The sequence below is a fragment of the Triplophysa rosa genome, linkage group LG23 (genome assembly GCF_024868665.1).
Source record: "Triplophysa rosa linkage group LG23, Trosa_1v2, whole genome shotgun sequence".
In the NCBI taxonomy this organism is placed as follows: Eukaryota; Metazoa; Chordata; class Actinopteri; order Cypriniformes; family Nemacheilidae; genus Triplophysa; species Triplophysa rosa.
Genome location: NC_079912.1, coordinates 7,186,535 through 7,202,530, shown reverse-complemented (window position 1 = coordinate 7,202,530; position 15,996 = coordinate 7,186,535). Strand labels below are relative to the sequence as shown.

At 35.5% G+C, this 15,996-nt stretch overlaps 1 protein-coding gene across 7 annotated transcripts; it reads right to left on the bottom strand.

Annotated features, from left to right (window-relative positions):
- Nucleotides 1-2,224: 2,224 nt before the first annotated feature.
- Nucleotides 2,225-15,996, bottom strand: LOC130546685 (polymeric immunoglobulin receptor-like). Of its 7 annotated transcripts, none has more exons than XR_008961801.1 (14): nucleotides 15,897-15,996; nucleotides 15,470-15,787; nucleotides 14,122-14,464; nucleotides 13,994-14,050; nucleotides 9,351-9,451; nucleotides 9,171-9,205; nucleotides 8,959-9,018; nucleotides 8,724-8,792; nucleotides 6,747-6,843; nucleotides 6,547-6,651; nucleotides 5,194-5,388; nucleotides 3,230-3,330; nucleotides 3,072-3,130; nucleotides 2,225-2,994 (listed from the first exon to the last, which is right to left on the bottom strand). XR_008961801.1 is itself a non-coding variant. In XM_057322047.1 (9 exons), exons 1-8 carry the CDS (start codon nucleotides 15,988-15,990, stop codon nucleotides 8,727-8,729), a joined length of 1,074 nt encoding a protein of 357 aa, XP_057178030.1. In that variant the 5' UTR covers nucleotides 15,991-15,996; the 3' UTR covers nucleotides 6,662-6,843; nucleotides 8,724-8,726. The 7 variants fall into 7 exon arrangements, 3 of the variants coding, with proteins under 3 accessions (XP_057178030.1, XP_057178029.1, XP_057178032.1); XR_008961803.1 differs by having other exon boundaries at nucleotides 8,959-9,015; XR_008961802.1 differs by lacking the exon at nucleotides 3,072-3,130.

The window sequence follows — 15,996 nt, the reverse complement described above, 5'->3', positions numbered from 1 at the left end:
TCATGAACGCCTGAGAATATCTGATCTCAACAGAGGCTCCGTCTAAAGTTCCTGATGTTCCACTCATACAGTGCCCCCCAAACTTACACCATTTTACATAATGTTTCCCGTGATGATAACAGGTAACGGTAACACTGTCATTCTCAAATCCTGTCAGATACTGACTGCTCACATAAAGCCCTGAAGGGCCTGAAATACACAAAAAAGTTAAACTACATTAATTTACTGTAACTGTTTGTGTAATAATAATAATAAAGTTAATTAAGAGATTACGGCAAATTGAATGATAGCCTCACCTGTAGCGACTTCCAAAACAAAGGTAGTTTGTTTATTAGGACTGCCTGGTGGAAGAACACCACACCAGTAATCACCAGACTCCTGAACATTGTCCACACTGCAGATTTTATGAGTCTTATCATCAGAGAAAAATACTTTTTGGGGGTTATATCGCTGGTAAGAGAGTTTACTGTGATGACTCAAAACCCGATAGCATAAGGCACTCAAGAAATCGTTTGAATATACATATTCCCGTTTATATAAACAAGGAATTAGAATAGACTGTCCCCTCTGAACAGGTATTTTTATGACATCATGAGTACCTTCAAAATAAAATAATTAGTTTAAATATACATTTATTTAAATTAAAATAGTTAATTATACAAGTCTTAAGAGCTCAGATGTTTCTACTTTGCTTATTTCAATAAAAATGTGTTCTTTGGTTCTCTTTTATCTTTGTCACTACTTTCTGTATTAATATTTAATTTAAGGCTGCCTCACAACAATCCAAAATCGTAAATCATTACAGAACTAAATGTGAATAGAATTTTAGAATAGAATTTATTATGTTTTGCAATCAATCTTACCTGAAAGTTTTATCAACAGAAGGACGAACAGAAGGCAACACGGGTCCATCACTGTGTCATTGTGAGAATGCTTGTTAGAAATGCATGACAAATATTCTCCTATTACATCCACAGTTCCTCATTTATAACCCACCCCCTTCACCATGTCTGCTACTGTTTTGTAAGTGTTTGTGGATTTGTGTGATGCAACTATAAAATGCATGTCATTTATCACATGTTTTTATCGTGATTTAAACATCAACAGAAGCAGGTGAGAAATAATCAGTACAAAAAAACCCCTGTAATGTTGTGATATTTTACTGTTACATAATTTTCATGCAGTTTTGAAATGCAGTAAAAATGTTAAAAGACATAAGCTGCAAATTTACACTGTAAACATTTTTTTGGTTCAACTTAAAAAAATAAGTAACCTGGTTGCTTTTGAGTTAATTCAACTTAATAAATTAGTTAAGTTAAGGAATTTCTTGAATTTTAAGGTAACAGTTTTTTTTTGAACCAACAAAAAACAAAACAAAAATTAACAGTAAAGTTGTGTCAAGTCAAGTCAACTTTATTTATATAGCGGTGCTTTTTACAAATATCATTGTTATAAAGCAGCTGTACATAAAACATATTGACTATAAGCAAAACATTTAAAGTACACATTTAAGATAAGGAAGAGAGAAACACAGTTCAAATATTAAACAGACTATGAATTCCAATATGTAATATTAATTAAGTAAAATCTTAAAATAAATAAAGCAGCCCCCCCCCCGGCCAGGCAAATTGTACAAAAAAGTATTCAAACGGTGGCGAGGATCCCAATACTCCAATGGAGAAAACAAAAAACATGTAATTTTACATTACAAAAAGTGTTAAGTGTAGCATGTAAGCAGTCTGTCATTCTAAAGGTCTTTGCACATACAGTCCGAAATTTTCGTATGCGTTTTTTCGTATTTGCCTCTCGTTTGTACGGTGTGTCTGAATTGTTATAAAAGGCCACTCAAAATGCTTGCTACGGATGCGAAAACGCAGAAAATCGAACCCGGTCTGAATTTTTTTTATGACGGACGAAAATATCAGAGGCGGTGTGTAAATGTGACTGACACAACGTGAGGTCGTATTTATTTTTTAACGTGTGGAAATTTCGGATGCAAATTTCGGACTCAATGTGCAATGGGCTTTAGTCAGACCAGACAAGGTGAAGTGTGTGCAGCAGACATCTTCATCGGATGTACACGCCTGGCTCAAAGTTAACTTCCGGTCTGTTTGTTGATCTGGCAAGTGGCTAATAATATAACTTTATTTATATTTTATTTTATTTATGTTAAAATGTATTTATATTACTATTATATTTTATAATAATTGTATCGATTAAACAGTTTGTTGAATTTTATTGTATAAAATAATTTTATAAAATAAACAATTTGTTGAAATTTGAAACTTTTCTCATTTAAGTTTAGTCAAGTAATGGTTCTTCGATAACCCAAAATAATACTGGCTAGACATACTTTTAACTTGCTAGCTAATGTCATTTACTTATTTTTTCTTTTGCTTGTTATCAGAAATTATCTAAAGGGACTCTATTCACTCTTAAAAATAAAGGTTCTTCATGGTGCCATAGAAGAACCTTTTTTGTCTAAATGGTTCCATAAAGAACCATCCGAAGAACCATTCTGTTTCACAAAAGGTTCTTTATGGCGAAAAAATGTTCTTCAGATTATAAAAAGGTAAGAAAGAGATGAAGATCAGATGATGTTGACTTTTTTCACCACAGTTGCATATAATATATCTTTATCATCCTTTACTGCTTGCTACCATAACACACACACACACACGCACGCACGCACGCACGCACGCACGCACACACACACACACACACACACACACACACACACGCACACACAGACAGACAAAAACACAAAGAAGCAAAAACTGTCATCAAATTATAACAAATGAATATGATGTACAGGAAGAATGTGTGTAAATGTGTATATACTCAAGCACTTTACAGTTACAGTGTTTACAGTTACTGTTCTGTTCAGTGGGTTTTCGTTATTACATTACAAAGCAAAAATACCTTGATGTTGCATTCAGTTCTGCTCATAACTTCATATGCATTTTCGTGTGCATTTTTCTCACGATTACTTTCCTGTATTAAAACAAAATAAAGAAAGTGAAAACAGACAATAGTTGTTATTATCATGACTATTAAGATGGGAAGTTTACTTGAGGTAATCGTTTCCCGTCCATGCATTCATAAATATCTAAAGCAGCTGCTCTCCGTTCTGTAGGTAGACATACCCACATGTATTTTAATTATCTCTTATAGCGAGAGCAAGTATTTTTTCAGGATTTGTTTCTGATCAAATAAAGAAATCACTTACTCCTTTTTTGAAAATGAAGTAATATCACAACTCCGCAGATTATTATTGACAGCACCAGCCCCAAAATAACAAGCCATAAGGATTGCTTATGATCACTAGACCTGTTATAAAGTAGAGAATAGCATCAGGTCAACCAATCCAGATTTCTTTTGATGACGTTATATACATCTTTTGATTACAATTGCTTATGTTTTTAGATGGACAGAGGTGTCTTTTAAACGTGGGGGCATTCCCAAAGATATATAAACAGGTATTTGTGATTACCCATCAGAACATGAATACCATCCTGCATCCTCTCTCTGCAGTGCTTTTAATGTCACACTCAACCAGAGGTGGACGAAGTACACAACTTCCTTACTTGAGTGAAAGTACAGATACTACTGGTCAAATATTACTCCACTACAAGTAAAAGTTGTAAAGACAGATTCTTACTTAAGTAAAAGTACAGAAGTACGTGCTTTTAAAAGTACTCAAGTATTAAAAGTAAATTTCCTTTATGTCAGTTGTGCATTGTTTTATCGTCGTATACCTTGTGCCTCTGAAGCACCCTACTGAATACACCGAGTAGCTCACAGAATCAGTTGTATTAAAGGAGTACTTCACTTCAAAATTTGCCCCCATTGACTTTCCATAGTAGTTTTTATTCCTACTATGGAAAGTCAATGGGGGCAAATTTTGCAGTGAGCAACTCCTTTAAGAGCTTTATATGTTTAGCACACATATGTTTAGTTTAGATATAATCCTGTATGATCATTTAGCCTAATTATCCTCATTAGCCCCCTAGGCCTATATGTATTTATGAGCAGTGTTCTTTTATTTTGTATATTCCCTTTACCAGTTTTAGCAGCAATTTACCAGTAAGTAGTAAGGTTCTTGTAAATAGTAAAGTGTAGAAGCCATGTGTTTGTTGGACTTATTACCATAATTTAACTACAAACATAAACTATAGCTAGTATAATAATGAATATAATGAAACTATGGTATGTTTAGTTGCTGTGGTTTTACTAAAGATTATTAATTGGAGTATGGTTCCTATATTTAGAAAATGGTAAATTTGTGGATACTGTGGTTTTAATGCAAATACCATCCCTGCTGAAAAAAAACAATGAATTTTTTAATTAGAATGAGATTTTTAAATTAAATTCCTCTTTGTAGTGTGTTTTGGGTTTTATTCCAATAGGATTTACCATCCCACCAATAGAATCCATCACATACAACTAGACAACAAGTATCCATAATACAAGTCCCATTATAACCATTAAATCCATTACACTTTATGTTGTATTTTGGGCAGGGTTCTATTGTTTTTATTTCAACAGGAATACTTCAACTATAGTTACTTCAGTAGAAACATCATTCATTTTCCAAATCGCTTTAAATGATATAACAGCAGATCAGAAGTTAACACGCACGTGTAGCTCAAGGTGTATGTGATGCTTATTTACCGTTTAGCCGTTATGCCGATCATTTTCATGACAATGTTTCAACGATCTTTGACTGATCGTAACCCACAGATGATTACACCACACTTTAACATGTGCCTTTTTCCTCTTTTAATGTTCTATTTGCCTTTTTAGAGCGCTATCAACGATGTAGCAGCGCCTACGTTTACATTAGTTTAGCGGGGAAGATCCCAGAGTTGCCAGATTTGCGTTAAAAAAATCTGCCAAATGGCCATTCAAAGCTTGCCGGAAAACCGCGAGCTTAGAAAATCTGAAATACTTGGCAACAGTAAAAGGTCCTGGCAGATCGCAAGCCAGATAAATTGTGCACACAGGAAACCCCGCTGCATAGAAACCATTTTCTACTTTTGGACCTTTTTATAAATGTAGTGGAGTAAAAAGTATGATATTTGTCTTTCAAATGTAGTCAAGTTAAAGTACAAGTACTCAGAAAAAATAATACTCAAGTAAAGTACAGATACTCAAAAAGTGTACTTAAGTACAGTACTCATGTAAATTTACTTCGTTACTGTCCACCTCTGCACTCAACACTTTGTCGTCACCGCTGATGTCCACTTTGGTTTTATCCAAGGTTCCTATGTTTTCTTCAGCACATGATCCCCCAATCTTACACCATTTTGAAGCTCCATAACATTAGATGCTTATATTTTCACCCTGCTGTCACATTTTGACTGGAGATATGAAGCTTTGTGTTACCTAAACATTGGAAAGAAACGGTCAGAGATAAAGCAACCTCAAAGACACACTCAAAGGACCTTATTACAGCCTTATAAATGTAGTAACATGTAATAGCAAGAAATCTTCAAATCCTAGTAACAATTGATGTGGCAATTGATATGTTTTTATCAACCCCTAAAACCAGTTTATGAAACAGGTTGTCGGGACCAGTTTACGGTAATACAACAAGTAAAGTGCATTTTAGAATTACAGCACATTCCAAAGGTCGGTGGTATCGTTTGAGGTATGTAGCAGCTTTCTTTTTTCTACTTTGCAACAGCTGAAATTAACTTTGGAAAGTAATAAATCAAAACAAAAAATATTTTTTTTAAACTTTTTTTTTCGTGTCACACTTTAGTAGAGTCTGTGGTGTTATGCTGATACCTTGCCAATTAAACAATGTTTAAACAATATGGCCCAGTTTCATAGACACGGCTTAGCCTAAACCAGGACTATGCCTTAGTTAATTTAGGCTATTTTATTAAAATGTCGTAGAAAAAAACATTACTGATGTGCATCTTGAAACAAAACAATATATAAAGATATGTCAGGGCAAATTATTTTCAGAACTCAAAATTAATTTTAGTCTGGGACTAGTCTTAAGCCTTGTCTGTGAAACCGGGGCTAAGTGAATAAATACTATTTTAATAATATTTATAAAAATCCCCTGCTATTTTTGATCGTCTTGCAGCATTTGGTAACATAGTCACGAAATTTTGAATCTGTTGATTCGTGTTCATGGACATGAATTTCCCCCTTTTTCATGTCAGTCAGCACAACTTTTGGTACACATAGCGCATGTATATTTACATATTTATAACCCTGGAAGTCAAGACATTTTACGTGGTGATATTTTACGAAGAGATGCCGTTTGGAGGGGGACGGGAAGTTTATGATTTTGATTTAAGATTATGAGGGCACGTGAATAAAAAGTTTATGTGACTCGTGATGAGTCACTTTATTTATCAGTCATTTAGCCAAAATATCTTCCAGTGAGAACCAGGCTTTACATAAAGAGACAAAATTATTCTCTTCTAAATTTTAACATTCTGGATAATGAGTGACAAGACCCCAAAAATGTTAAAAACAAACTAAAAGACAGCCAGCTTTATATTGCTCAAAGACAAATGATCTTACCTTTTGTGACATCTAATGAAAAATGTGTTCCACGATCTTGTCCGGGTAAATCAACACCACACCAGTAATTTACAGTGTCGCCCACTTGAGCATTCCTCAGCGTTGCTGTGAAAAAGTTTTGTGTTTTGTAATCCAGAATAGATATTCTCTTGTTTTGTGTGTAATGACTCAATCTAAAATAAGGTCCAAAACTTATGTACTTTGGGTAAGTAGCAAAATGAGCATCATATAAACAAGGGATTATGACAGTTTGTCCTTTTTTAACAGATATTTTACTCGTGAGGGCTTCTTCAGATCCTGCGGATAGAAAAAACACATTGATAACTTAATTCCTGGGTTCCTTGTTCTGCATAATCTTAAATGTTGAAACAATAAAATAAAATATTGTGTTATGTTGATGCTTCCCATTGGCTGTACAATCACAGGCCTTCTTGTTTATTGTTGCTTCTTGAAAAATCTAAATGTTAAAGGTCTTCCTAAAATTCTCAAATCCTATTTTTGACATAGAATCACATTGTCGGAGACTTCATTATTGTTATCTCAAGCATGCAACATTCCCAAAGTATCAACACTGACATTAGATTGTTGTTGAATGTTCTCATGTTGAAACGTCTCATAAACTGTCAGTCAGATTTGTTAATTTATGTCTTACTTAAAATGTCTGTTAGAAGAAACACCAGCAGAAGAGCTGCAGTCGTCATTGTGTCTGCATGTGTGAAAATGTTCAAGTGAAGCTGTGCCTGTGTTTATCTCTCCACATATCAGTTCTATCCTATAGCAGTACATTAATGACAACACTGTGTTGGTTAGTTTGCTCCGTTGTTCTTTGCCATGTTGTTGGCTGTGGTGACCTTTTCTTGAGAACTACATATTGTTGTTTCCTTTTTTTTTGTCCACCACATCTTATTACAGTTTACCCACTTGTTTTGTCCATGCTTATGTGCTAAGCAGCCATGGCCAACATTACTTAAGAATTCTAAAACTGATCAATATCACTATCCTTTGTATCTCTGAATGATGCGGTATACAGAGCATCCTCAACAGTTAAACGTCTTTCGTAGGACATACTGGTAGAAAAGGAAGTAGGATGCTGTGCCAACACATTACTCTTTCACACCTGTCAACTGAATAAAAAATGATTGTCTCAATCTGAAGGATGTGACCTTCAAAGGACACAGACTACAATGTCCACAAAGCAAAGTGAAGTGTCTCAGTCAGCTCCCTTGTTCAGCAGTCGGGGCACAGATCAGTGAGTCGGCCATTTTAAGGGCTTTCTCATTCACACAATCTTTCCAGTGCACTGAAACGTTTGTTCCCTAAAAATTCCCACAATGCAACGCAAAAATCAGGGAGCTTCCCTTACCGGAAATCACGTGACATTTTTGTTAGCTGTTTGACAGAAATTGCACAAGCCAACTCAATAAACTAAATGAAACGTGACGAAACGTTTATTTTATGTATAAACACATTGCTTGACAGGCAGAACACAATCTACTTAACAGTTAAATTTAATAATCCACCAAATTTGTGCAGGTATATGTAACAGAATAAATAAAGTGTTTCTCATATGTACTGTACTTCAAACAGTAAAAAATAAAGTCAGAGAGATGTCGGTTTTGTCTTTTGTTGATGACCACAATTTGACTTCACGAAAGTTGCATTGATAACATATATTTTTGGGCTTTAATGCTTGTATTATTGGGGTAACCATTTTATTAAGTAATGAAGTACTTGAGGGTAGTTGTTTTGTTGTGAATAAATCATGGCTGAGACATGAGTTATAAAGAACAGCATCGAGTACCTTATTACTTTCACAACATTTTTATCAGTTTTGGCAACACAACCTTTTACTGAATTGTCATCATCAGTAAGTTGCTCGAAAACACTGAAGACTGATTCTGAAGTCACTTCACATGTGTCTATTTACATTTAGAAACCATTTGCAAACATGGAAACTTTTTTGAGGAAGCTAAACAAGTCCACGTGTAGCATGATAGTCAAACTATCAGAATTTCCCTTGACCTAAAATCAACAAAGGTCCATCTTAATGTATATACAGTACAGATTTATTTTACATTCATCATTTTGTTATCCAAGATCTACTTCAGTAAAGGTAGAAAACACGAGATGGGAGTTTTATGATTATGCTGGTGCTTGATATAAGTTGATCTGTTTACCTGTTAATGCTCTTTAAATGAAACCGTCGAGTAGATCAACTCATAATCTTCAGGAGCTGCTTGTGATGTCTGTCAAATGTGAAATACCACAGTATATCATCCAGTTTTTACAATGAAAATTCACATTTATAGTGTTAATCCAAAAATTATATGTACACACAAAGCCAAGAAAAACCTTCCAATGACATTGTACTTTGTATAAAAAGCTTTCAAACTTTTGAAAACATTGCAGTACCTGTGTCGGTTGTCTTTCACCTGAACTGAAGTGTGTTTCTTCACTGTTAGTGTTTGACTGCTTTGGAAACAACAACGTATTTAACCACATAAACATCATGAGCTCTGAGCAAACACTTGCACACTGTTTAGAAACCATCAGCAGAGGTTATAAATGATTTGAATAAAAGGGGTGTGAGCTAAAATAACAACTTCTTGACTTCTTTTACTCACTTGTTTTCTTAAGGTGGAATTTCTTGGCTTTTGTTCTGTTGGTTTATTGTTCAAAACAGATTATGAGTCAATCATTGGTTCTACTGTACTGTATTATAATGGCCTTTTCATTTGATATCTTATCTATTCTTGTAGACAATAACAAGACACAAGAGCATGCACAGTATGCAACAGACTTACTCTTTTTGCGCAATATCACTGCAGTACAGCTACATATCACTATTAGCACAAAAAGAATTCCCAGAATTATTAGCCATGATACGGCAGGTTCCTCACTATGACTGCAAGAAAAAATGACATTAAGAAATTAAGAACTGTTCTGATCATTGTCATAGACATTTGTTATGTAAGGCATAATGTTCAGGCAGCTGGTGGTTATAGCAGAAATAAGCCCCGACAGTGTGATCAGGGGCCGGTTGCATAAACGGCTTAGCCTTAACTGCTTAAGTTAGTCATCCATTTTTTTTCTACATGACTGGTCATTACTTCTTCAAGTCAGTTACTGTACATACAAAGGTAGATTGGTCAAATTGAAATATGAAAAGTAAGACAAATTAGTCCTAACTATTTGCTAGTCTGTGAGAATAGTTGTTAAGACACAGTCTTAACTTAGCGGCTATGTTTATGCAACTGGCCCCAGGACCCGACGCAAAGCGGAAGGGGCTTATTTCGCGATAACAGCCGGCTGCTTGTACATTATCCCGTTTATTACTCGGCTACTACCACATGAGAAAAAAACTGGACATGAAATGTGAATTTGAAATATTTTATTAGCTCATTTTTGCCTAATGCAGACCTTCCTCGACAATTGACCATGGTTTTACTACAGTTAAAACCAAAAAACCATGGTTACTGTAGTAAAACCATGGTTTTGCCCTAAGTAATCAATGCACCAAAAAACCATGGTTACTACACTTGTACCACAAAAAAAACATGGTTAATTTTCGTAAGGAAGCTGTTTACTTTCGGTTTTAAGGTAAGAAACAACGTTCAGATATCATGAACAGGCAATTTGGTTTAATCATTTGTAAATATACAGTACATATATATTTATATATTTATATATATGTTTTTTTTTAATAACATATATTTATATATATGTTATTAAAATATATATGGTAACACTTTATAATACTGTTTCATACTTAGGTAGTTATGCAGGAACTAATGCAGAACAAATGGTTAGTGACTTACTGATAACTAATAAGGAAGAAAGATTAACTAATCAGTAGGTAACAACATACTGATGTTTAAAGTAAGTAACAATTAGTTACTTATTACTTATTTAATAGTTGTTAATAACAACTAAATGCTCTAGTCTCCTGCAGAACTATAGTACAATAATAGTCAGGGGCAGTCGTGGCCTGCCGGTTCCCAGGGCCGGCGGGTAACGACTGAGGTGCCCTTGAGCAAGGTACCTTACCCCTACTTGCTCCCTGGGCACTGCAGTGATAGCTGCCCACTGCTCTGGGTGTACGTGTGTTCACCACTTGCTGTGTGTGTGTTCACTACTCTCTGGATGGGTTAAATGCAGAGGTCACATTTCGGGTATGGGTCACCATATCTGACTAATAGGTCACTTTCACTTTAAATAAGACTCATTTAAAATAACTATCCGTTAACTACTCACTAACAGTTGCGAAAAATAATTTTGCCAGTAAACAGCCTATTAAAGATACCTGTTTGGTATTAGGATTAACTAGATAGTAAAGTTCGAGTACAAACTTTATGTTGGCTTGACAAAGCCTGTCCTGAAGAGTTTGAAATAGTTTGAAAGATTTTATCGTTAAACTTTTTCTAACATGATGGAAAAAATAATGTGACCCCAGTGTGTTAAAACCGGGTTTAGTATGTTGTTAGAATGATTAGCATGTTACTAGCATGATTATAACGACACCTGGGCGTGGCTTGGAATCTGCAATTGATAATACTCTAACCTATGAGTGAAACGAACCAACCCCCGTGTCTCTATGATGTTCTGATGCAGAGATATAGGTATTGCTAAATGGTTGCTAGGCTAACCTGTTTGGTTGCTATGGGCGTGGCTTGGTATATGCCATTGATGATGCTCTAAGCTATGAGTGAAACGAACCAACTCCCGTGTCTCTACGATGTTCTGATGCAGAGATATAGGTATTGCTAAATGGTTGCTAGGCTAACCTGTTTGGTTGCTATGGGCGTGGCTTCGTATATGTCAGTTGATGATATTCTAAGCTATGAGTGAAACGAACCAACCCCCGTGTCTCTATGATGTTCTGATGCAGAGATATAGGTATTGCTAAATGGTTGCTAGGCTAACCTGTTTGGTTGCTATGGGCGTGGCTTAGTAGAAACCAATTGATGATGCTTCAAGTCCCAAGTGAAACAAACCAACCCCCATGTCTCTACGATGTTCTGATGTAGAGTTATAGGTCTTGTTAAATGGTTGCTAAGTTAACATGTTTTGTTGCTATGGGCGTAGCTTCGTAGCTTAATGAAGTTTCAGAGATACTGATTGGTTGCCTGAGCCAAATGAGCCCACCCCCTTGTCTCTACGACACTGTGTTGCAAAGATATCCATCTGGACTTTTTACAATGGGAGTCTATGGGAAGCGGTTGCTAGGTTGCTGTAAATGGTTGCTATGGGCGTGGCTTCGTAGCTTAAGGAAGTTCCTGGGATACTGATTGGTTGCCTGAGTAAAATGAGCCCACCCCCTTGTCTCTAAGTGGTTGTACTGCGAAGTTATTCAACATGGGACAGTTATGACGCCTTATATGGGCATGTTTCCTGTCCCATTATAAGTCAAAGGGGGATTTGGGGGGCTCTTACGCCCCAGGGGTGCAACTTACACCCCATTGTGAGGTAAGTTCTTACAGAGCCTGCCAGCTTCTTCAAACATGATAACTCGCAAGTTTCTACGACATCCTCACTTTGAGTTATGACCCGTCAAAGTTTGTCGCAATGTTAAGTCTATGGGAAATTAGGTGGTTTTGAGAGTCCTGTTTTCGAAAACCAGAACCCGGATCAGTCAGAAAAGATATAGCAACTCAAGTCAGACCAGTTTGAAGGTTTGTGGAAAGTTTGGTGGATGTAGCTTGAAAGCTCTAGGAGGAGTAGCAGTCAGAAATTTGAGGGATCAGAAGAAGAACAAGAAGAATCATTGGAAGAATAATAATAAGCTTAGATACAAGATCAGTATGTTGGCTCTGTCAAGCCAACATAATTATACGAATAGTTTTAATTAATTTGAACAAATTCTTTTGGGAATGTTGTAGAATTTTTTATTTATGTAATATTTTTATTTATATCGATTCAAAACAAATAATAAAAAGAGAATAGTAAAAAATAACCCCCCTCCTAATCACTGTATTGTCACTAATGTTTCTGTGGTAAAATTGAAAGTTTTTCTTGTCAATCAATCGTTACAGTATTGTAACCGCAAATAATGCACTGTTACTTTAAGGGGGAGGGGCATGAACATAACGGCCCTGTATGCAGAAGTCACAGCAGCAGCGTGTTCAGATTGAATGCTGCTAAAATGCTGCTATAAACCACATCTATCCATTTACTTTATTGATATATTCAACATGAAATCGCTGCTGTCTTTATAGTATAAATTATTTATACAGACAGATGAAAGCTACAGAAAAGAGAAGCAAACAAGACACTGATTTACAGAAACAACTGGAAGCTACGGAGCCCTCTGGTCACCCCACGGAGAAAAAAAAACAAGATCCGCAAATCCATGGCCACAGTTTTGTAATTCGTTCCCTCAGTTTACAAAACCGTGCTCTCGGATTAATAAACTGTACCCACGAGTTTACAATCCGTGCTCTCGGTTTTGTAAACCGTCCCCTCGGTTTTTGAAATCTGTACCCACGAATTCATAATCTGTGCCCACGCTTTCGCAATCCGTGCGCACGGTTTTGCAAACTGTAGCCTACTCGCGGAATTGAAGCCTCTGTCAACAGAACATGCTCCTTCCTACAGGAACATTAACCAATATTGTATACTGTTTTATATATAAATTGTCCTAATGTGTTTACACACGAGTGCGTGGCGCATATAAAGCATGCGTTCATTGCCGCGTTTCACTGGCATAAAGTTGGTTTGACATTAAACTTTCGTGAATTTAGGGACCATCTCTAAAGTACACATTAAAATACCTTTTTCCAACTTCAATGGCATTTAAAGGGAATGACTTATACCCACAAGACTAACTGTACAGTGTCCATGTGTGTGTCAGCTATTATGCACACCTTTTAGATTATTTATATTATAATAAACAGTTAAATGTGTTATTTTGCAATTCTGCAGGAGACACAGCATTCAGTATTTATTAATGACTTTTAAACAAGTAATAAGTAACTAATTGTTACTTACCTTAAACATCTGGATGGTGTTACCTGCTGATTAGTTCATCTTTCTTCCTTATTAGTTATCAGTAATGACTACAGTGTTAATGCAGCACTAACCATTTGTTATGCATTAGTTTCTGCATAACTACCTATTAAGTATGAAACAGCATTTTAAAGTGTTACCAGATATATTTACATTTAATTTGTCAAAACAAAAACCTGTCAAAATGATTTGCTGCATCCGGGTTACCATGTGTTATTAGTTTTGAGAGGTTGTTATCTGGGAATAACGAACCTGCAAATGTCGCGACTGGCCAATCAGAGCATTCCAACGAGCCGTGTAATAAGTATTTATAATTTGATAAAAAAGTCAATATTGTAAACAGATTAGCATTTTAAGATTGATTGGAAAAGGTCAATGCATCACATCACATGACTATACAAACTATACTATACACATACTGTATATGACTCTTGGAAACTACCTTAGATTTTGAGGAACAGATGTGAAGGTTCCTGAGAACTGTACAGTGCTGGATGATCTGGGAAATTATACAGAAGTGAAATCAAACCATCATCACATCTATTTTATATGAACTGATCTTTATCTTACGTTGGCTGTTTAGAGGTCATCTCTGTGGTGGCAGTGCTGATAGTTTCTCTTCTGGCAGATACAGTAATATGAACAGGCATTTGTAGGTTCCTCGCAGAGCACCAGTACCATCCTGTGTTCTCTTTCTTCAGTTTGCTCATGGTCACAATCATTAATCCTGAATAATGTTTGACCTCAACAGAAGCTCCTTCTAAAGATCCAGATGTTCCAGTCATGCAGTGACCGCCCAGCTTACACCACATCTCATCTCTTTTACGAGGTGTATGATGATGACAGTAGATGCTTACACTACCCGCCTCAAAACCCATCAACATCTGATTCTCTACATAGAGGCCAGAGATACCTGAAACGGAAGAGCAAGCAAATGTTTAACTTAAATATGCTTTTCTTAGATACTTCTACCAAAATAATAATTGAAAAACAGCTTTGTTTTTGAAGGATCTAAGAATCTGAGTTTTTTTTAATGCAACCTGAGTGTCTGATTTCTTTGTATACATTTTATATACCCATTTTAAAGTCCCAGTAAAATTAAAAATGACAATTTTTATTTTTTCATGAAATATTGCAGCATTTATAGTAAATAGTTTATCAATGTATAAGTCATTTTCTTTTTAAAATCCATGTACCCTCCTAATCTTCAGCTAAAATCTGAAAATGCACTTCTGCCCTGAACTGACCATCTCAAATGACGTAAATTATACGGCTTGGCCGGAGCATCCGTTAACTCCTCCCCTTCAACTGTCAGTCTGCTGCGAATTTCATTTCAAAATCAATGCAAAAGCTGTTTTTACACATCCAATCAATTCGCAGGGAAAAACGCAAGCCACGCCCACTATTTTCTCCTTTGAAATTCCTTTTCACTCGGAAATGTGTCCGAATAGGAAGTAAAAACGATCGAAACTTCCGGTTCACGGGGACTTTAATCATACTTTATATTACTTTGGTAACACTTTACAATAATGTGTTATTTGTTAACAATTAGTTGATGCATTAGCTAACATGACCTAACAAGGAACAATACAATACAGCATTTATTAATATTAATTAATGTTAATTTCAGCATTTACTACATTATTAAAATCAAATGTTGTCACTGTTAACATTAGTTAATGCACCATGAACTAACATTAACAAGGATTAATAAATGCTGAAAAACTAAATTGGTCATTAGCTAACGTTAGCTAATGCATTTACTGTAATGTTAACTAAAAGCACCTTATTGTGAAGTGTTACCATTAGCCTACTTTTTATATTATAGTGTTTCTTGCTATTCATGTTGCTGTTCTAGAGTGTTTTGCACGGTCAAACTTAATCTCAATGAATTAAAGTAATAAAGTGATAATTTTACCTGTGGTGACTGTTAAATGGAATGCTTCTACAACATCAGGTCCAGGTAGTTTAATTCCACACCAATATTTGCCCGTCTGACCCCTCTGAACACTCCTCATTTCCACCGTCAAAATATTTAACGTTTTATTATCCGAAACAGATATTGCCTTGTGTTTCATTTGACCATCTGAGCCCACATACTTACTAGTAATTAAATACTGTCCGACACTTAAGTATTTTACATCATGTACATAAATTTGATTATACCAACATGGGATTATGATAGACTTTCCTTCCTGGACAGACACTTGACTGACAGTTCGAACATCTTGTGCACCTAAAGAGATAAGATTCACTTTATTAAATTGAGTCTGTTCATTAAATGTCCAACATTAATTAAAAATACGTGTATAAAATTGTATTTTGTAATCTCATATTTGCCTCACCTGAGATGTTTATAAGCATGAAAATAAGAACATGCCGATTCATTGTTGTGGCTGCGAAAGTATGAGACTGCCAACATTTTTTTACCACTTGCATTTCCTC